The sequence below is a fragment of the Salvelinus alpinus genome, chromosome 7 (assembly GCF_045679555.1).
Source record: "Salvelinus alpinus chromosome 7, SLU_Salpinus.1, whole genome shotgun sequence".
In the NCBI taxonomy this organism is placed as follows: Eukaryota; Metazoa; Chordata; class Actinopteri; order Salmoniformes; family Salmonidae; genus Salvelinus; species Salvelinus alpinus.
The window spans coordinates 23796978-23820219 of NC_092092.1; the positions used below are offsets into that span (position 1 = coordinate 23796978).

General features: G+C 42.1%; 1 protein-coding gene across 4 annotated transcripts in view; it reads left to right on the top strand.

Moving 5' to 3' along the window:
• Positions 1-23242, top strand: part of tanc2b (tetratricopeptide repeat, ankyrin repeat and coiled-coil containing 2b) — a 237133-nt gene that overhangs the window by 82086 nt on the left and 131805 nt on the right. Inside the window, exon 1 of one of the 4 annotated variants that reach the window (XM_071409518.1) lies at positions 2482-2706. The exons of the other annotated variants lie outside the window; for them this stretch is intronic. Coding sequence (XP_071265619.1) covers positions 2682-2706 — 25 coding nt within the window. The 5' untranslated portion in view covers positions 2482-2681. Of the gene's footprint in view, positions 1-2481; positions 2707-23242 lie in introns of those variants that run through there. 4 annotated transcript variants of the gene reach the window in all.

Here is a 23242-nt window from a genome sequence, read left to right on the forward strand (position 1 = left end):
TAATGGGTATTTTGCTCCCCACCAGCCATAATGTTGCTCCCCACCAGTCATAATGGGTATGTTGCTCCCCACCAGTCATAATGGGTATTTTGCTCCCCACCAGTCATAATGGGTCTGTTGCTCCCCACCAGTCATAATGTTGCCCCCCCACCAGTCATAATGGGTCTGTTACTCCCCACCAGTCATAATGTCGCTCCCCACCAGTCATAATGTTGCTCCCCACCAGTCATAATGTTGCTCCCCACCATTCATAATGGGTCTGTTACTCCCCACCAGTCATAATGTCGCTCCCCACCAGTCATAATGTTGCTCCCCACCAGTCATAATGTTGCTCCCCACCATTCATAATGGGTCTGTTACTCCCCACCAGTCATAATGTCGCTCCCCACCAGTCATAATGTTGCTCCCCACCAGTCATAATGTTGCTCCCCACCATTCATAATGGGTCTGTTACTCCCCACCAGTCATAATGTTGCTCCCCACCAGTCATAATGTTGCTCCCCACCATTCATAATGGGTCTGTTACTCCCCACCAGTCATAATGTCGCTCCCCACCAGTCATAATGTTGCTCCCCACCAGTCATAATGTTGCTCCCCACCATTCATAATGGGTCTGTTACTCCCCACCAGTCATAATGTCGCTCCCCACCAGTCATAATGTTGCTCCCCACCAGTCATAATGTTGCCCCCCACCATTCATAATGGGTCTGTTACTCCCCACCAGTCATAATGTCGCTCCCCACCAGTCATAATGTTGCTCCCCACCAGTCATAATGTTGCTCCCCACCAGTCATAATGTTGCTCCCCACCAGTCATAATGTTGCTCCCCACCATTCATAATGGGTCTGTTACTCCCCACCAGTCATAATGTCGCTCCCCACCAGTCATTATGTTGCTCCCCACCAGTCATAATGGGTCTGTTGCTCCCCACCATTCATAATGGGTCTGTTACTCCCCACCAGTCATAATGTCGCTCCCCACCAGTCATAATGTTGCTCCCCACCAGTCATAATGGGTCTGTTGCTCCCCACCAGTCATAATGGGTCTGTTGCTCCGCACCTATAATGTTATTTTTCATGTTCCTTCAAGTTTCATGGTCCTTCGAGACGGATAGGAAACACTCATCGTGGTAGCAAAGATGGACTATAACAAAGGGTCTGTTCAGTTGTCAGAATGGAACGTTCTCGTTCCAGCAGTACAGTGGGCAGTCAGTGCGTGGGTAAAACAGCTCGGGTCTAACCTCTTCCTGTGCTCTCTCCTCTTCTCTCTATCACTCCAGAAGAACATCGGAACTCTGCCTCCTCTTTTCCATCTATCTCCTCCCCTCTTCCCTCCCCTCCTCTCTTCTCTCTCTATCACTCCAGAACAACAAACAAAACTCTGCCATCTCTCCTCCCTTCTTGTCATCTCTCCCTCTCTCTCTCCAGTATCTCTACCAAAGGCACAGTGGAAATGTGAAATCTATTATTGTGTTGGCTGTTAGTGTGTCACCTCGTGTTGCATTCTGCGTTGTGTTCTGCCCTTATTTCATGTGCCATGTTGACATATTGATTAGAGGCCTTCATAGCCTTCAGGTGTTCATAGCCTGATGTGTGAACGTGTGTGTGATATGGAGCAGTCAGCTAGTCACAGTAGCATGAATGCCTTATTCTGACAACACCTGAGCACTGATAAGACTGCTGCTGGTTTCAGAGTCCCAGAAATAGATCCTGATCCACCAACAGACCAATAATGATGACGTCTGGGTGATGATTGGTTGGTTGGTTGGTTTGTTATTTTATATATTTTTTTATTCTATTCATTGTGCATGAGTTTATCCTCTTTTGAGATAAGTTCTGAAACCGATACTTAATGAAATACTGTGGCTCCTTCCTTCCTTTTTTGTTTGTTTGTTTGTTTATATCTGAGTGCCCTAAGATAGAAAGTGCAATAAGAGAAGAGTAGCTAGGGAGGTCTCTCCCAGGAGAAAGTATACATCGTAGGAAACACTAGCTGATTTGGTGCAGAGGGGCTGCTTGTTCATATGATGCGCAGACATTTTAGGGTACTACACACATGTAGGCCTATGCACAGGCACCTTTCTTTCAGAATAGTTGTGTTAATAATGAGAATTAATTACAGCACACACACACATACTGTATATCGCTTGGTTGTCTTTGTATTTCTAAATTATTATTATGTTATTTTTCAAAAAATTTACTAATATAAATGTTGGATCTAGAATGAGGATCTGTTTAGCAAGGATATTGGTACTGAAAGGGTTAAGAACGTCTGCCCTGCCTGAGAGAGCTGGAGGCAGGATGAAAGGGAGTTATTGCTGCTAGCAGAGAGCAGGATGAGAAAGGGGGAGGAGGGAGAGAGTGCCTGTCTGCCGGTGAGTGTGTGTGTATATGCACGCGACGCGCCCCTATGTGTGTGTACATGTGCACAGCACGCCTCTGTGTGTGTGTGTGCTGACACCTGGTGCTTTCTTTCCTCGCTGCTTGCTCACACTGAGGAGAGCTCTCTCCTTGTCTGGGCCACGCTTTACCTCTCCTGCTCTCTGTCCCTCTTTTCCCTACCTCTTTTTCACACCTCTCTTTTTTCTACCCCTTCAGCATTCCTTCCTCCTCAATCTCCCTCTCTCTTTTCTTTGTTTTGGATCTTCCTTACTATGGTGCAGGATTATTTAATTGCCTGGGATGCCAAGACGTTGGACTGACAAAGGTGAGCTGGATACAGGGAACTCTGAGAGTCTGGACTGAAGGTCTGGGTGGAGAATAGGGGAGAGAATAGACTGTTTTTATTTATATTCATGGAAATAGTCTATTCAGTAGCCTGTTTTTTGTCAGTGTTTTGGACCTGTTTAGCAGATGTCTGTTTCCCTCTGTTCTCTTTTGCTGTGGCTCTGTGGTTGTTCCTGTTGTGTCACCTTGGCCCAGGTATGGGGCCTTCACACCAATCAGGTTCTGAGTCACGCCAGTTCCCTCCCCTTAGCAGTGTGTGTGTGTGTGTGTGTGTGTGTGTGTGTGTGTGTGTGTGTGTGTGTGTGTGTGTGTGTGTGGGGGGGGGGTCTCAGCTCTGTTCTTGTGTGTTTACTGATTTTCTTCATAATAACGTAGGTTGTACATACATACTGAATGCTCATATCCCTCGTTGTTGATTGAGGGATCCTAACGTTATATCGTTGTGCTTCTATCTATTGGAGATGCATCATTGAGCAGCACCCATACTTCTCCCCCAGGATCTAGTGTTACCATGGCCATCTCTCACCCACTTTGACCATCCATGCTGTCTCTCTCAATCTCTCTCTCTCTCTCTCTTTCTTACACTATCTCACACCCTCTCTCTCTCACCTCCCTCTCTCTCTCTCCATCTCTCACCCACCCACTCAGCTCACCCTGGGATATTTCTGGAGAAGAAAAGAAGAAATATGAGAGGAGAGAGGAAAGAGAGGAAGATATAACAGGAGAGCAGGGAGCTAAATGTTCTAGCCTTTCGTGGGCTAATGAGGGTCCTCGCAACTCCATCTTTCTCTCCTCCTCCCCGTCATCCCCCCTCTGTCTATCCATCTACGCAGGTCCTATACCTTGTCTGTCAGCTACCTCCCTGTCTCCCCATCCCCCTCTCATCTCAAGTCCCCTCTCTCGCTCCCCAATCTTTCCTCATATTCACCCCATGCTGTCTCCTCCACACCCATCTTTCCAATCTGTATTCTCTTCTCGATTCCTCTCTCATCCTCCCTAGAGTCTACCTTTACGTCATGCACACCCCCACACACACAACACACCCTCCAGCTCCAGATTGCGAAAGCCTACCAGGTCTAGACAAGCATATGCTTGTGAACTGAGCAATGTAAAATATTGTCCCTTTAAATGTTGATGCTGTGGGACTTTGCCCCACACCGTCTCTCCCCCCACGTCTGCAGTAGCAGTAGCATCTTGTTGATTTTGCCAGTCGAGGAACTCTCTTTCATGTTCCCTCTTGATGTGAATGGGCTCATTGGCTGTGGAGCGCTGTGAGGTTTAAATAGGAGGAAGTGCCCTTGCTGTGTGTGCAGGTATATTATTATTGAAAGCTGAGGGTAGCAAAATATATACTGTGTAAATAAGTAGGTGCCAGAATCCTGAATACATGGGCATCAGCATTGTTCTTTATTTCACCTTACCTTAAATGGGGTCACGGGAAACAGTGACAGTTATTATGAAGATATTTACATATTATTAACTCAATGAGCATGTACATGTGTTTGTGTGTGTGTGTATGCTATTACACTGTAACGGAAAACTGTAATTTATACAGTAATTTTGGCTATTATCTTCAGTGAAATAGTGTGAAAGCATTATACTGCAGAATACTGTAAATTATGGTGCATTGTGGGAAAATGTTGTTGGTAGGGAAATAATTGCTGTATTTGAAATGGTAGTGTAATTCCACCCGACATAATACAGTACCATACGATATTTTTGGAGTGCCAAAAACTTTTTGACCACAAGTGGGTACATGGTATGGTAGCCAATTTATGATTTTGCCTACATTTGAAGTATGAGACATTTATTGAACTACTTCATGTTTCATTATTTGTGTCAGTTGTTTCGTGTTGTCTCATTGTTTCAGTTGTCTCATGCTTTTTTGTTATGGGATACTGTCTCTTTAAGAGATCATGCAGCAGCTCATGTCCACTTTATTTGGGTTTGTGGGTTTTGTTTAACATTCTAGAACGCCAGTAGTAATTGTCACTTTTTGTCAATTGTAGTTTTGCTGTGGAGTCATACGGTGTTCTCCTTTTTGTTATCCCTGTATAAATAATTGTACTTACCTGAAGATACTTAGCTTTAAGTGACGCATGTCTACCATTTTTCCATCGTCGAAATAACACTCTGAAATTGTGAAAATTATGATAATGCCCTTTTGGTGTAAGAGCTGTTTGAAAAAAATTAAATGCCTGAAATTTCAGCCTGTTCAGATGGGGTGGAGTCTTTTGCCCAGATCATGACATCACAATCTGATCTGATTATTCTGACCAAATAATTACCAGTCATCTTTTCTTTGCGTACAGTGCCTTCAGAAAGTATTCATACCCCTTGACTTATTACACATGTTGATAAAAAAATAATTTCTAACTCATCTACACACAATACCACATAATGACAAAGTGAAAACATGTTTGCAAATTTATTGAAAATAAAATACATAAATATCTCATTTGCATAAGTATTCACACTCCTGAGTAAATACATGATAGAATCACCTTTGGCAGTGATTACAGCTGAGTCTTTATGGTTAAGAGCTTTGCACACCTGGACACATTCAACTTTTAAAAATTCTTCAAGCTCTGTCAAGTTGGTTGTTGATCATTGCTAGACATGTATGTTCAAGTGTTGCTATAGATTTTCAAGCTGATTTAAGTCAAAACTGTAACTAGTCCACTCAGGAACATTCAATGTCGTCTTGGTAATTAACTCCAGTGTATATTTGGCCTTGTGTTTTAGGTTATTGTCATGCTGAAAGGTGAATTCGTCTCCCAGTGTCTGTTGGAAAGCAGACTGAACCATGTTTTCCTCTAGGATTTTGCCTGTGCTTGGCTCTATTCCATTTATTTTTATACTAAAAAACTCCCTACTGTAGTCCTTGCCGAGAACAAGCATACCCATAATATGATGCAGCCACCACCATGTTTGAAAATATGAAGAGTGGTACTCAGTGATGTGTTGGATTTGCCCTAAACATAACGCTTTGATTTCAGGATATAAATGTCATTTATTTGCCACATTTTCTGCAGTTTTACTGCATGCATGTTTTGTAATATTTTTATTTTGCACAGGCTTCCTTCTTTTCACTCTGTCATCCCTATCACAGTCATTAAACTCTGTAACTGTTTTAAAGTCACCATCGGCCTCATGGTGAAATCCCTGATTGGTTTCCTTCCTCTCGGGCAAAGTTAAGAAGGACGCCTATATCTCTGTAGTGACTGGGTGTATTGATACACCATCCAAAGTGTAATTAATAACTTCACCATGCTCAAAGGAATACTAAATGTCAGCCTTTTTTTTACCCATCTATCAATAGGTGCCCTTCTTTGTGAGGCATTGGAAAACCTCCCTGGTCTTTGTGGTTGAATCTGTGGTTGAATCTAGGTTTGAAATTCGCTGCTCGACTGAAGGACCTTACAGATACAGTGCCTTCGGAAAGTATTCAGACCCCTTCACTTTTTACACATTTTGTTACGTTACAGCCTTATTCTAAAATGTATTAAATCTACATCAATCTACATGCAATAACCCATAATAACAAAGCGAAAACAGCTTTGTAGAATTATTTGCAAATGTATAAAAAAAAAAAAACAGATACCTTATTTACATAAGGATTCAAACCCTTTGCTATGAGACTCAAAATTGAGCTCAGATGCATCTGGTTTCATTGATCATCCTTGAGATATTTCTACAACTTGATTGGAGTCCACCTGTGGTAAATTCAATTGATTGGACATGATTTGGAAAAGCACACACCTGGCTATGTAAGGTCCCACAGTTGAAAGTGCATGTCTGAACAAAAACCAAGCCATGAGGTCGAAGGATTTGTCCGTAGAGCTCCGAGACAGGACTGTGTCGAGGCAACGTTCTGGGGAAGGGTACCAAAACTTTTCTGCAGCATTGAAGGTCCCCAAGAACAGAGTGGCCATCATTTTTAAATGGAAGACGTTTGGAACCACCTAGACGCTTACTAGAGCTGGCCGCCTGGCCAAACAGAGCAAACGGGGTAGAAGGGTCTTGGTCAGGAAGGTGACCAAGAACCCGATGGTCACTCTGACAGAACTCCAGAGTTCCTCTGTGGAGATGGGAGGACCTTCCAGAAGTACAACTAACTCTGCAGCACTCCACCAATCAGGCCTTTATGGTAGAGTGGCCAGACTGAAGCCACTCCTCAGTAAAAGGCACATGACAGCCCACTTTGAGTTTGCCAAAAGGCACCTAAAGACTCTCAGACCATGAGAAACAAGATTCTCTGGTCTAATGAAATCAATATTGAACTCTTTGTCCTGAATTCCAAGCATCACGCCTGGAGGAAACCTGGCACCATCCCTAGTGTGAAGCATGGTGGTGGCAGCATCATGCTGTGGGGAGGTTTTTCAGCGGCAGGGACTGGGAGACTAGTCAGGATCGAGGAAAAGATTAATGGAGCAAAGTACAGAGAGATCCTTGATGAAAACCTGCTCCAGATTACTCAGGACCTCATACTGGGGCGAAGGTTCACCTTCCAACAGGACAATGATCCTAAGCACACAGCCAAGACAATGCAGGAGTGGCTTCGGGACAAGTCTCGGGACAAGTATTATTATTTGACCCTGCTGGTCATCTATGAACATTTGAACATCTTGGCCATGTTCTGTTATAATCTCCATCCGGCACAGCCAGAAGAGGACTGGACACCCCTCATAGCCTGGTTCCTCTCTAGGTTTCTTCCTAGGTTCTGGCCTTTCTATGGAATTTTTCCTAGCCACTTGCTTCTACACCTGCATTGCTTGCTGTTTGGGGTTTTAGGCTGGGTTTCTGTACAGCACTTTAAGATATCAGCTGATGTAAGAAGGGCTACATAAATACATTTGATTTGATTTTGATTTGAAGACTCTGAATGTCGTTGAGTGGCCCAGCCAGAGCCTGGACTTGAACCCGATCTAATATCGCTGGAGAGACCTGAAAATAGCTGTGCAGCAATGCTCCCCATCCAACCTGACAGAGCTTGAGAGGATCTGCAGAGAAGATTGGGAGAAACTCCCCAAATACAGATGTGCCAAGCTTGTAGCGTCATACCCAAGAAGACGCGAGGCTGTAATCGCTGCCAAAGGTGCTTCAACAAAGTACTGAGTAAAGGGTCTGAATACTTATGTAAATGTGATTTTTCAGTTTTGTATTTTTTATAAATTTGCAAACGTTTCTAAAAGCCTGTTTTTGCTTTGTTATTATGGGGTATTGTGTGTAGATTGATGAGGGAAAAAAATACAATTTAATCCATTTTAGAATAAGGCTGTGACGTAACAAAATGTGGAAAAAATCAAGGGGTCTGAATACTTTCCGAAGCCACTGTTATCTGTAAGGTCCTAATTGTATGTGTGGGGTACAGAGAGGAGGTAATCATAAAAAATAAAAATAAATCATGTTTTAAGACTATTATTACACACAGAGTGAGTACATGCAACTTATTGCGTGACTTGTGAATCAGATCTTTACTCCTGAACTTATTTACGCTTGCCATTAAAAAAGGTGTTAAACTCAGCTTTTCATTTTTAATTAATCTGTAAAAAATTCTAAAAACATAATTCCACTTTGACATTAAGGGGTATTGTGTGTAGGCCAGTGACACAATCTAAATGTAATCAATTGAATACTTTCTGAAGGCACTGCATGTATCCTCCTACTTTGAAGGGGTAAGACTAGAGTCTAACCTTTATTTAACTAGGCAAGTCAGTTAAGAACAAATTCTTATTTATAATGACGGCCTACTCCGGCAAAACCTGGATGACGCTGGGCAAATTGTGCGCCGCTCTATTGGACTCCCAATCACGGCCAGATGTGATACAGCCTGGATTCGAAACAGGTACTGTAGTGACGCCTCTTGCACTACTGAGATGCAGTGCCTTAGACTGCTGCGCCACTCGGGAGCCCAAACCTATCAGCGCTGTGTATGTAAATATATTCAAATTTGTATCAGCACGCCCACATGATCAGAATGAGCAAAAAGAGGTAAAATTATAAAAATTATATTTGCTGTTTTTCATAAAATAAATGCACACAATGATTTAGTAGGCATACAGTGATTTAAAAATACAATTAACAAGACTTTATGGGGGCTTTAACTCATTTGTGGTTATAGTGCCCCATCATTAAAAAATGTATAGGGGACAGATTTTACTGGCAGCTATCTCTTAAACTTTTAATGGTTGAGCATTTTGCCCTATAGTTGCTGCCAGTTTGGGAGCCTTTGTTTTAAGGCTTCTAGAAGTGCAAGTGATCTAAAACACCAAATATTAATTGATATACTGTAATGTTTTAACACATTGCCTAGCAGCCAACCTGCTTGCACCAATCCCATGTAATTATGGTAAAATACTGTAAAATACTGTAAAATTTCACCCCAATTAATTTAATTTATTCATTCATTCATTACGATTACAGTATAATTATTATTTTTTTTTTACAGTATAATAGTCAATTACACAGTATCTTACTGTGTCATTACACAGTGCTTGCTTTGATACTGTATTAGGATTACAGTAGTTGTACTGCAATATGAAATACAGTAACTTATTTGCTACTTTTCTGAATGACTGTCAAATTCACCTAAGCTAGCCTAGCCCTGTCTTCCTTCCCTCCCTCCCTCTCAGGGCTAATACGTTGGGGAAGGCAGAGTGGACACATGTACGCACGCACGAACACCCGTCACTCATTCACCCTCAGATTGACTTCACAAAATGCCCTGTGCAGAGTAGAGCAGACACTCTGGATGTAGGCTTCCAGTCATATAGGCTTCCAGTCATGCCAGACAGAAAGAATGTTTACACATTCTGTTGTGTTTTCAGGAAGAACAGGAGTTCTAATCCATTTTTACGGTAACTATATTTTTTTCTTTCTTTATTTGCTTATTTGAATTCACATTAGCTTTTGCAGAAGCAGCAGCTACTTTTCCTGGGGTAATTACCAAGTCATATCCTCTCAAATATATATCTTCTTAAATTACTGGGTAAAGTGATTGTTTTGGCAGTGGTTTACAAGCTGGCAGTCACATACTGTGTTCTCTACTTTATTTCTATTTTTGTAAAACAATGTTTAATTATTCAAGCCTGCTTGTTCACAGTTCACTCCTCTGCCTGCAATGGAGATGTTGCATTTGTGTGTGTTCTTGTGTGAGGCATCTATTGCCAGTGTTGTTGAGTACAGGATGAGTGATTGTATTGTTAACGGAGGATAAGGATAAGGGAGCGTGAGGGAAGAAGGCATACTCTCTCCCCATCCTCTCTCTTTCTCTCTCTCTCTGTTTTCCTTTATCTCCCTCCCTCCCTCTACATTCTCCTCTCTCTCTCCTCTCTGGACTAATGGTTTCCCCCTGCCGTTTGAAAGCTCTGTACTCAGATTGGAATAGAAGAACAGACAATGACACCTTTCATATCTGACATCAGATGACATCTCTCCTCTCGGGTAGAGTTTTTTTTTCTTCTCCAAAGCTATATTTTCTCAGTTCATACGGTCATTGTATTGTTACTGTACTGTTGTTGTTAGGGGACAGGTTTGTGTCACACAAATGACTGTTTATCACCATGACACAGACACTTTGATGTTATGACGCAAACTGTTGTTGCCCTCATATTAACCCAATGCTCATCCTTGATTCTCCTATTCAAAATCAATGGTTTATTTAAATGCCGTCTGTGTAGATTGATAGATTACACACACATTATTATTGAATGCACTGCAGTGAGACGTCTGTGCGTCCCAAATGGCACCCTATTCCCTATTGTGCACTACCTTTGACCAGGGCTTATAGGGCTCTGATCAAAAGCAGTGCACTCTAAAGGGAATAGTGTGCCATTTGGGACAGGCTCTTAGTCTTCCTCTATTATGCTTTGTTTATGTCAGAATCAGGACCTTTTGCCATTTATTTACCTGGTATACAATAGTTTGTGCAGTAAACAGTAGACAGTAGAGACTGACATATGTCTCCATAGCAGGGTACTCACATCTCCTACAGTACACTGGAGGTCAGAGAGAGTCAGAGGTGACTGTGCATTGTCACTGTGCTGAGAGAAAGATGGGGAGGGAGATGGGGAAGAGAGAAAAGGAGGTAGAGAGAGAGTGAAGGTGATAGGGATTTGGGTGATGGTAGCTAGCCTTGAGTGCCAGAAATGCACTTTGTAAATAAAATACACCGTCATTATTATTGTTATTATGGCAGTAGAGAGTGAAATTGAAAATGAAATTGAAAAAGCTCAGTTAGCTTAGTGCTGCTTCTTTATGTAGAAAATATGGATTCCAAAAAAGTCAGTCCTCCGTGGTGCTGATCAATGGAACGCCTCGAGGAAGACCAGGAGCTGTAATGTGCTCTCGCTCTCTCTCTCACTCACGCTCTTCCTCCATCTCACTCTTATTTCTGCCCGAGGAGAATCAAGGAACCAGGGACGAGTAGTCAGTCACTTCACACGCAGGCACTACCTCCATATTCTTTCAGTGTTATGTATAGCGGTGTTTTGAGTGTCTTTGTATAATATAAGGCCACTAGTACCTCAGGCTGCTGGTTGGTTATGTGTCTCTCTGGTGAAGCCCACCCACTCAATACTGCGACAGACCTTTTTTTAGAGGAACAGAGTGTGCCTCTCTTTATCTCTTTCTCTCTCATCTTTTTCTCCTCTCTCTCTCTCTCTCTCTCTCTCTCTCTCTCTCTCTCTCTCTCTCTCTCTCTCTCTCTCTATACTTCCTGTTCCACTAACGACACCTTCCAGGACCCTGTAGAGAGGTAGAGATGGCGGCCAGCGTCTGACGCAGATCAGGCCCTCTCATGCGTCACCGTCCATGGCCTTTGTACTGCCTAGCTAATTGTACGGTACAGCCACCCTGCCTCACAGAGAGGGATGAGTGTATTATGAGGACATGAAAGGAATCAGCAGAATGGTCTGATTGAGGGCAATTCCATGGTAATGGAATTAGGCTGAGACTCAGATTTTTCACTTTAAAATGTATACCGAACAAGAACCATTGATTTCAAAGTTTAACAAACCAGAGAACTCTATGCACAAGGACTAATTTCCACAGATTTTACAAAACACATTTACAGGAAGAACTATGCAGATGTACAGTTTTTCCAGGAAATTCAATACTGCGTAAATTGTTCAAATTGTTCACCCGCTGCTCCGAGTGGCGCAGTGGTCTAAGGCACTGCATCTCAGTGCTAGAGGTGTCACTACAGACCCTGGTTCGATCCCGGGCTGTCTCACACCTGGTCGTGATCGGGAGTCCCATAGGGCGGCACACAATTGGCCCAGCGTTGTCCGTGTTAGGGGAGTGTTTGGCCGGGGTAGGCCGTCATTGTAAAATAATAATTTGTTCTTAACAGACTTGCCTAGTTAAATACAGGTAAAATATAACAATATGCATATACAGTGAGTGTACAAAACATTAGGAACACCCGCTCTTTCCATTACATAGACTGACCAGGTGAAAACTATGTTCCCTTATTAAATCCACTTCAATCAGTTTAGATGAAGGGAAGGAGACAGGGTAAAGGAGGATGTTTAAGCCTTGAGATGATTGAGACATGGATTGTGTATGTGTGCCATTCAGAGGGTGAATGGGGAAGACAAATGATTTAAGTGCCTTTGAACGGGGTATGGTAGTAGGTGCCAGGCGCACCGATTTGAGTGTGTCAAGAACTGCAACGCTGCTGGGTTTTTCACACTCAACAGTTTCCCGTGTGTATCTAGAATGGTCCACCACACAAAAGACATCCAGCCAACTTAACACAACTGTGGGAAGCATTGGAGTCAACATGGGCCAACATTCTTGTGGAACGCTTTCGACAGCTTTGTATTCCATGCCCCGATGAATTGAGGCTGTTTTGAGGGCAAAAGGTGGGATGCAACTACATTTTAGGAAGTGTTAATTTAAAAAAATATGTTTTATTTATTTTACCTTTATTTATACAGGTTTTTTCTCATTGAGATAATATCTATTTTCCAAGAGAGACCTGGTCCAATAGCAGCAGGGGGAACAACGTTTCAGACAAAACAACTTACATGCACTAACACAACATTAAACAAAACTATAAACACACATACAGTACAACAATTACATATTGCATTAAAAACACAAACATCTTGACTAAAAACAGCTGGCCTAAAAACAATTACACTCTTCTATGATATATACATCGATCAAGTGTTTAAACTTCACCAACGAAACTAGATCATCACATTTTAAAATGTTCAGGAGAGAATTCCAGGACCACGGAGCTGAGTAACTAAAACTATTTCTACCATGACCTGTTCTAATTTTTGGTACTGTTAGAAGCAAATCAGAATGCGACCGTAATTGATATTTATTTACTGACCTGACTAAAAAAGAACAGAGATAAAATGGCATTTTACCCAATATGGCCTTATAAATCAGTGTATACCAGTATTTAAGCCTACGCAAGGTCAATGACGACCAGCCAACAGCGCTGTAGAGATCACAATGATGTGTTAGACGTTTCTGATTTGTAATGAACCCAAGGGCTACATGATATACTGAATCAAGTGCTCTCAGGATAGTGGCTGAGGCCTGCATATATATAACATCACTAAAATCTAAAACCGACAGTAATGTACATCGTACCAGCTCCTTCCTGGCCTCAAAAGAAAAACAAGCCTTATGCCGGTAATAAAATCCTATTTTCAGCTTGAGCTTCCTTATCAAGTTCTCTACATGCACAGTGAAGCTCAGCTTATCATCAACCCACACACCAAAATATTTGTACACTTTAACTTGCTCTATAGTATGTCTAGCCAATGTAGCAATGACATGATTTGTAACATGCCTGGCATTTGAAAATACCATGCATTTTGTTTTACCCGAATTTAGAATCAGCTTTAAATCATACAGATTCTGTTGTATGATGTTAAATGCTCTTTGGGCATTTTCAAAAGCTAAAGATAAATTACTACCACTTGAATAAAGAGCAGTATCATCTGCATAAAAATGAACATACGCTGTTTCAATAAGATCCCCAATGTTGTTGATATACAAAATGAACAACAGTGGGCCCAAAATAGAACCTTGCGGAACACCTGAGCACACCTCTATGGACTCAGATTTACAGCCATCCGCCATTACACATTGTGTACGATTTGATAGGTAATTTATAAACCAATCTAGAGCATGACAAATAATTCCACAACATTTTAACCTTTGCACTAACACAGCATGGTCCACGGTGTCAAAAGCCTTCGACAAATCAATAAAAACAGACACACAATGTAACTTCTTATCAAGAGCACAGTGGATGTCATTTAAAACCTTCAATGTTGCTGAAACAGTGCTGTGGCCAGACCTATAACCTGATTGCATTCCATTTAAGATGTTGTTTTCTTGGAAGTAGGTCTTTACCTGCCTACTAACTAAGGACACCAGTACCTTTGACAGTACAGACAATTTTGATATGGGTCCATAGTTGTCAAGTAGCGAAGGATCTCCACCTTTCAGAAGAGGCAGTACAAAAGCAGATTTCCATAACTTGGGGATTTCCTTTATATCAAGCGTAAGGTTAAAAATACATGTTAAGGGGGGAGCAATGATGTCTGCGGCTAGGTGTGGGAGCCGGGGGTCTAGCTCATCAGGGCTAGGGGAGTTTTTATAATCTATTTCTTTCAGGGCTTTACACACTTCTGAAACAGAGAAGGATGAAAAGGAGAACCTGGTGAAGAAGAGCACAGGGGTGTCAGGTAAATTTATAGGAGGCTCAATTATACCTTTGACCTTTTCAAATAAACTGCCTGCATCTAAAAAATGCTTGTTCAAGGCTTTCAGAATGGAGGTTTTCTCAGTTACAATCTGTGTGTCGACCAACAATTGTTTAGGAAGCTGTGTATCTTTTCTGCACTCCAAACCTTTCACTACTTGCCAAAATTTGGATGGATTATATACATTTTGTGAAGTAGATTTCAGGTAGTGGTCTGCTTTCAATTCTCATAATGTTTTGTACACTCACTATAGTTGTATGGTTTGTTAAAGTTTGAAATCAATGTTTTTTGTTTGGCATACATTTTAAGGTGAAGAATCTGAGTCTCAGTGTAATTCCTTTACCATGGAATTTCCCTTGATGCTGGTTTAAGCTATGTTTGTGATTTTGTAACATTTTAACTGCTTTTGTTAACCTGGCTGTGTATAGTGGAGTATGTTGTTTATGCTGTGCTGCAGCACCTGAAGCGTATGATTAAATGAATTCCAAGTATGGTTCCCCTTGTTGTGTTGTCTGTTCACTACTGTAGAACATCTACTGAAAAAAGGTCATACCTGGGAGGGCTCAGGGGGAGAGAAGGGAAGCAGAAGCTAAAATGAATTACATAACATTATATTATGATAGCCGCAAGCTCAGCAGAATATGAGATAACATTGAAACAAATGAACCTATATTGTAGTCTGCATTGTTTGGATGTACTGTACTCTTTTACCCTTTTATTGAAAACATGAGGCATCGACTGCAAATTGGAAAACGCCAGTGATTCGAAAGTTTGCGCTTTGGCTAAATAAACATGTACTGTAGCTAGAAACATAACTAAAGCTGTCATTCCATCAAGGGTTTGTGGAAATTGCATTCTATATCTCAGGGCCAGCCCAACAAATAAGCGACATATACGGACACTGAGGGCCCCCCCCCCTTTTTTTCTGTGAGTGTGTGGGGGGGGATTCAGTTGGCATCTCAATTTACTGCTGAGAGTTAAAATACAAAAGGTGCAATTTTGAAATTTGGTTGTACCTCAGCAGTTTTCTTCTTGTTCTGTCAGTCATTGACAGTCCCTCAATTAGCCCACGAAGCTAACATCGGGCCTCCATTGATTTTGTTAGTCTCATTCAGATACCATATGAACATGACATAGGTCATGGAAAAATGCGTAGGAAATTAGCTTTTAAGCTGAAAAATGTTCTCTCCACCCTTGGCCAAATGTGTGGAATTGCAGGTAATTAGCTTTAAAACTGCAAAATGTTATCTCTCCACCATAATCTGGGTAACCCCATGCCAAAATGAGTAGATTTGCATGAAAGGTACAATGGGCAGAATTCACCCCTCCATTTCCTGGTTGCTAAAATTTGAATGGTTCGCCTAATTTCAGTTTATATGAAAAAAAGTGCATTCAGAAAGTATTTTCCCACATTTTGTTACGTTACAGCCTTATTCTAAAATGTATTAAATAGTTTTTTTCCCTCATCAATCTACACACAATAGCTCATAAGGACAAAGCAAAAACAGGTTTTTAGAAATGTGTACAAATTTATAAAAAATAACACATTTACATAAGTATTCAGACCCTTTACTCAGTACTTTGTTGAAGCACCTTTGGTAGTGATTACAGCCTCGAGTCTTCTTGGGTATGATGCTACAAGCTTGGCGGCACACCTGTATTTGGGGAGTTTCTCCCATTCTTCTCTGCAGATCCTCTCAAGCTCTGTCAGGTTGGATTGGGAGTGTCACTGCAGTCTCTCCAGAGTTGTTCGATCAGATTCAAGTCCTGGCTCTGGCTGGGCCACTCAAGGACATTCAAAGACTTGTCCCGAAGCCACTCCTGCATTGTCTTGGCTGTGTGCTTAGGGTTGTTGTCCTGTTGGAAGGTGAACCTTCGCACCAGTCTGAGGTCCTGAGTGCTCTGGAGCAGGTTTTCATCAAGAATCTCTCTGTACTTTCCTCTGTTCATCTTTGCCTCGATCCTGACTAGTCTCCCAGTCCCTGCCACTGAAAAACATCCCCACAGCATGATGCTGCCATCACCATGCGTCACCGTAGAGATGGTGGCAGGTTTACTCCAGACGTGACACTTGGCATTCAGGCCAAAGAGTTCAATCTGCATTTCATCAGACCAGAGAATCTTGTTTCTCATTGTCTGAGAGTCCGTTAGATGCCTTTTGGCAAACTCCATGCGTGCTGTCGTACTTTTTACTGTGGAGTGGCTTCCGTCTGGACCCTCTACCATAACGGCCTGATTTCTGGAATGTTGCAGAGATGGTTGTCCTTCTGGAAGGTTCTCCCATCTCCACAGAGGAACTCTGCATCTCTGTCAGAGGGACCATCGGGTTCTTGGTCACCTCCCTGACCAAGGCCCGTCTCCCCCGATTGCTCAGTTTGGCCGGGCGGCCAGCTCTAGGAAGAGTCTTGGTAGTTCCAAACGTCTTCCATTTAAGAATGATGGAGGCCACTGTGTTCTTGGGGACCTTCAATGCTGCAGAAATGTTTTGGTGCCCTTCCCCAGATCTGTGCCTCAACACAATCCTGTCTCTGATCTCTACGGACAATTCCTTTGACCTCATGGCTTGGTTTTTGCTCAGACATGCACTTTCAACTGTGGGACCTTATATAGACACGTGTGTGCTTTTCCAAATCATGCCCAATCAATTGAATTTACCACAGATGGACTCCAATCAAGTTGTAGAATCATCTCAAGGATGATCAATGGAAACAGGATGCACCTGAGCTCGATTTCGAGAAACATGTTTTCACTGTGTCATTATGGGTATTGTGTGTAGATTGATGAGGAATATTTTTTATTTCATCCATTTTAGAACAAGGCTGTAATGTAACAAAGTGTAAAAAAGTCAAGGGGTCTGAATACTTTCCGAAAGCACAGTATAGTGTAGAAAATCATTGTAACATCTAAAACGCTGTGAAATGTCTTTTTAAATATCCCAAAATATAATATTTTGAGCTGTTTGAAGCTGGTGTACAAAACCGAGAAGTAAAAAGAGCAAAAGCAAAACTTAAGAATGTGATGCATAGAAATAGAGCACAGAACAGATCTGAAACTTTTCAGACTTGGTTTCAATGAGAATGACAGATCTATAACTCACATTTCTATGTGAATTCTGTCAGCCTACCAGAAAAGCTACATACTGCACCTTTAAATTAGCTTTCAAACTGCAAATGTTCTCTCCAACCCATGGTAAAATGGGTACAATTGCAGAGAATTTGCTTTAAATCTGCAACATTTTCTCCACGCACACACCTGGGTGTTAGCCGTCCTTCCATCAGCCGTCCCTCTATCTTGTCACACCTGCATTATGCTGCTGTGTCTCCCTGGGGGATGAATCCCTCTATAGCCCTCCTTCCCTCTTTTCCTAGTGGAAGTAGCTAGTCCAACTGGCTCAGCACTCAGGTCCTTTCTCAAGGTAACATTACATAAGAGCTGACAGCATTGTCTTTGGCCTGTCAGGCTGGATAATACAGAGGGTGACAAACTGCCTCGCCTTCCCTTGCCTCACACACACACACACACACACGCACACGCACATGCACACACACACAATGGCCCTGGTCAAAAGTAGTGCACTATAAAGAGAATAGTTTGCCATTTCAGATGCACCCCGGCTAGGCAGAGCAACAATGGTACACTCTTAGAAAAAAAAGGTGCGCTGTATAACCTAAAAGGGTTCTTCGGCTGTCCCCATAGGAGAACCCTTTGAAGAACCCCTTTTTGGTTCCAGGTAGAACCCTTTCCACAGAGGGTTCTACCTGGAGCCAAAAAGGATTCTCCCATGGGGACAGCCGAATAATCGTTTTGGCCTAATACAATTCAGCTTGGTCCGTGCAGTTAATTCAGAGTGCTGAGGCTATAGAGCCTTGTATGCCTGCAGAGGGATACTGACTCACTGATTGAAATGCTATGAGCTGGCCCTTGAGTGAAAGACTGGCCGGTCACTGACAAAGTCTGCAGCATGATCATTCTCCGTGGCCTCAGGATGACACATCAAAAAGGACTGTACTGTACCAGAGCAACTTCACCCGATGCTTTGTAACGGTAATTCATGCTTTTAGAGTGAAAGACTGTCTCCCAAACATATGAAGTTCAATGAAGTCTCTTGGTGCACTAACTAATGACTGCTGTTATCTACCCACACAGTGAACCCAGAGAGCTACAAAGCTAGCTGAACCTCTTTGTGAGGATGGTGTCACCCTGACTTTTCTAAAGGGAGGCAGAGCAGAGGAGCAGTGGAGGCTGCTTAGGGGAGGACGACTCATAATAATGGTTGGAACGGACCAAAGGGATCGGCATCAAACACATGGAAACCATGTATTTGATATCATTCCGCTCCAGCCATTACCACGAGCCCGTCCTCCCCAATTAAGGTGCCACCAACCTCCTGTGCAGAGGAGAGTGTTCCAGACAGACACTGTTAGAATGAGGCATTCTCTTTGATGCACTCTGGCATTTAAAACCTGGGAAATAATTGACCACTTAAACTGTCTGGGCTCTGCCAGAAGACAATTTTCTGACAGAACACAACCCTCCGTGTACATCCTAAATGTGACAGAATTTTTTTACATATATATTTTTTAAATATACGACATGGGATAACTTGGAGGTTATTGTGATTATTATGGAGAGATTATTCTGTGATGGGCTTATATTTCAGTAGAGGCTGGCTAAGACATTTTGACAGTTGTAGTCTGCTGACTTGAGCAGTTGACAGATGATCTACAGTTGAAGTCTGAAGATTACATACACCTTCGCCAAATACATTTAAACTCAGTTTTTCACAATTCCTGACATTTAATCCTAGTACAAATTCCTTGTTTTAGGTCTGTTAGGATCACCACTTTATTTAAAAAATGTGAAATGTCAGAATAATAGTAGAGAGAAAGATTTATTTCAGCTTTTATTTATTTCATCATATTCCCAGTGGGTCAGACGTTTACATAGACTCAATTAGTATTTGGTCCCATTGCCTTTAAATTATTTAACTTGGGTCAAACTTTTCGGGTAGCCTTCCACAAGCTTCCCACAATAAGTTGGGTGAATTTTGGCACATTCCTCCTGACAGAGCTGGTGTAACTGAATCAAGTTGGTTGGCCTCCTTGCTCGCGCAGGCTTTTTCAGTTCTGCCCACAAATGTTCTATAGGATTGAGGTCAGGGCTTTGTGATGGCCACTCCAATACCTTGACTTTGTTGTCCTTAAGTCATTTTGCCACAACTTTGAAAGTATGATTGGGGTCATTGTCCATTTGCGACCAAGCTTTAACTTCCTGACTGATGTCTTGAGATGTTGTTTCAATATACCCACAATTTTCCTACCTCATGATGCCATCTATTTTGTGAAGTGCACCAGTCCCTCCTGCAGCAAAGCACCCCCACAACACAACACCCGTGCTTCACGGTTGGGATGGTGTTCTTTCGGCTTGCAAGCGTCCCCATTTTTCCTCCAAACATAACCATGGTCATTATAGCCAAACAATTCTATTTTTGTTTCATCAGACCAGAGGACATTTCTCCAAAAAGTACGATCTTTGTCCCCATGTGCAGTTGCAAACCGTAGTCTGTCTTTTTTATGGCAGTTTTGCAGCAGTGGCTTCTTCCTTTTTGAGCTGCCTTTCAGGTTATGTCGACATAGGACTTGTTTTACTGTGAATATAGATACTTTTGTACCTGTTTCCTCCAGTATTTTCACAAGGTTTTTTTCTGAGGTCTTGATTGATTTCTTTTGATTTTCCCATGATGTCAAGCAAAGAGGCACTGAGTTTGAAGCTAGGCCTTGAAATACATCCACAGGTACACCTCCAATTGACTCAAATGATGTCAATTAGCCTATCAGAAGCTTCTAAAGCCATGACATCATTTATTGGCATTTTCCAAGCTGTTTAAAGGCAAAGTAAACTTAGTGTATGTAAACCTCTGACCCACTGGACTTGTGATACAGTGAATTATAAGTGAAATAATCTGTCTGTAAACTGTTGGAAAAATGACTTGTATCAAGTCATAACCGACTTGCCAAAACTATAGTTTGCTAACAAGAAATGTATGGAGTGGTTGAAAAACGAGTTTTAATGATTCCAACCTACAGTGGGGCAAAAAAGTATTTAGTCAGCCACCAATTGTGCAAGTTCTCCCACTTAAAAAGATGAGAGAGGCCTGTAATCTTCATCATAGGTACACTTCAACTATCACAGACAAAATGAGAGAAAAAAAATCCAGAAAATCACATTGTAGGAATTTTAATGAATTTATTTGCAAATTATGGTGGAAAATAAGTATTTGGTCAATAACAAAAGTTTCTCAATACTTTGTTATATACCCTTTGTTGGCAATGACAGAGGTCAAACGTTTTCTGTAAGTCTTCACAAGGTTTTCACACACTGTTGCTGGTATTTTGGCCCATTCCTCCATGCAGATCTCCTCTAGAGCAGTGATGTTTTGGGGCTGTTGCTGGGCAACACGGACTTTCAACTCCCTCCAAAGATTTTCTATGGGGTTGAGATCTGGAGACTGGCTAGGCCACTCCAGGACCTTGAAATGCTTCTTACGAAGCCACTCCTTCGTTGCCCGAGCGGTGTGTTTGGGATCATTGTCCTGCTGAAAGACCCAGCCACGTTTCATCTTCAATGCCCTTGCTGATGGAAGGAGGTTTTCACTCAAAATCTCACGATACATGGCCCCATTCATTCTTTCCTTTACACGGATCAGTCGTCCTGGTCCCTTTGCAGAAAAACAGCCCCAAAGCATGATGTTTCCACCCCCATGCTTCACAGTAGGTATGGTGTTCTTTGGATGCAACTCAGCATTCTTTGTCCTCCAAACACGACGAGTTGAGTTTTTACCAAAAAGTTCTATTTTGGTTTCATCTGACCATATGACATTCTCCCAATCTTCTTCTGGATCATCCAAATGCTCTCTAGCAAACTTCAGACGGGCCTGGACATGTACTGGCTTAAGTAGGGGGACACGTCTGGCACTGCAGGATTTGAGTTCCTGGCGGCGTAGTGTGTTACTGATGGTAGGCTTTGTTACTTTGGTCCCAGCTCTCTGCAGGTCATTCACTAGGTCGCCCCGTGTGGTTCTGGGATTTTTGCTCACCGTTCTTGTGATCATTTTGACCCCACGGGGTGAGATCTTGCGTGGAGCCCCAGATCGAGGGAGATTATCAGTGGTCTTGTATGTCTTCCATTTCCTAATAATTGCTCCCACAGTTGATTTCTTCAAACCAAGCTGCTTACCTATTGCAGATTCAGTCTTACCAGCCTGGTGCAGGTCTACAATTTTGTTTCTGGTGTCCTTTGACAGCTCTTTGTTCTTGGCCATAGTGGAGTTTGGAGTGTGACTGTTTGAGGTTGTGGACAGGTGTCCTTTATACTGATAACAAGTTCAAACAGGTGCCATTAATACAGTAAACGAGTGGAGGACAGAGGAGCCTCTTAAAGAAGAAGTTACAGGTCTGTGAGAGCCAGAAATCTTGCTTGTTTGTAGGTGACCAAATACTTATTTTCCACCATAATTTGCAAATAAATTCGTTAAAAAATCCTACAATGTGATTTTCTGGATTTTCTTTTCTCATTTTGTCTGTCATAGTTGAAGTGTACCTATGATGAAAATTACAGGCCTCTCTCATCTTTTTAAGTGGGAGAACTTGCACAATTGGTGGCTGACTAAATACTTTTTTGCCCCACTGTAAGTGTAGGTAAACTTCCAACTTCAACTGTAGGCTTAGCTGAAGCTGTAGATTGCTAGAGCAGGAGACATGGCCTCTATCTGCCTGTCCGACTCTGGTTAGAATGAGAAGATGCATCTCTTCAGTCTAGTCTAGGCCCCTCCGCTTTCCTGTTCCTAGTGTAATGATCCATTGATCTGTGTGGATAGCAGCAGTGTATTCTGACTGAACTCTGGTGACAACAGAGGAATCTAGCAGTAGAGAATACAGTAGAACGTCTGTTCCCAACCCATCCCACAATCTGTCTGGCTGGTCTCTGATAAGACACCTGTTCACAATGCAAAATGTTTGGTCTAGTTTGAAGTTTTTCCATTTCTAGGCTCATTGACTTAGGTCAGATAGTACGACATTTGATTGAGGGATTAGCATTGGGTAGTGTCACCTGACGTCACACAATATCTCCAGCCCCAATAGATTTCACTCTATTGATTTACTATGATTTCATCGTGACTCTTTTTAGTTTTGTTGTTTCAAGGATAACACATTTGGATATAATAGTGTGATGCTTTCAGCAATGCTGTGTAGACTGAAACAACCAAACAAAAAATAGTCTACACAGCATTACTGAAAACATCACATTATATCCACGTGTTATTCTTAAAACAACCAAACTAAAAATAAAGATAGCAGAATAGACTTTTGTCAAAGTGGTGACGGTGGTGTTGGCAGTTAGGAACCAGGGTAACAGAATGAGACGGTGTCAACCTCTCACTACCCCAGTTCTCACACTAACACACTCCGGCCCTCTGGGTAATTCTATCAGTCTATCGACAAGCTAGATCTTTCCACCAGCAGCCCAATCTATCCTGTATGGGCACAACAGCACACTGTGCACAGATGTACAGTATCTGTGTTTGTGGGTTTATGATTGGGAGAAATACACAAGTGTTTGTTTGGGTGAATACACACACACAGGACCCTTTGATGGTAACACATTTGGTGCATCCACCATTGCCAGAGTACACAACCCTTAGCAATAAAGACTCACACCGCTTTGTACTTCGGTGGCAAGCCAAGATCTACTACAGACAGAGAGGAAATCAATTGTCTT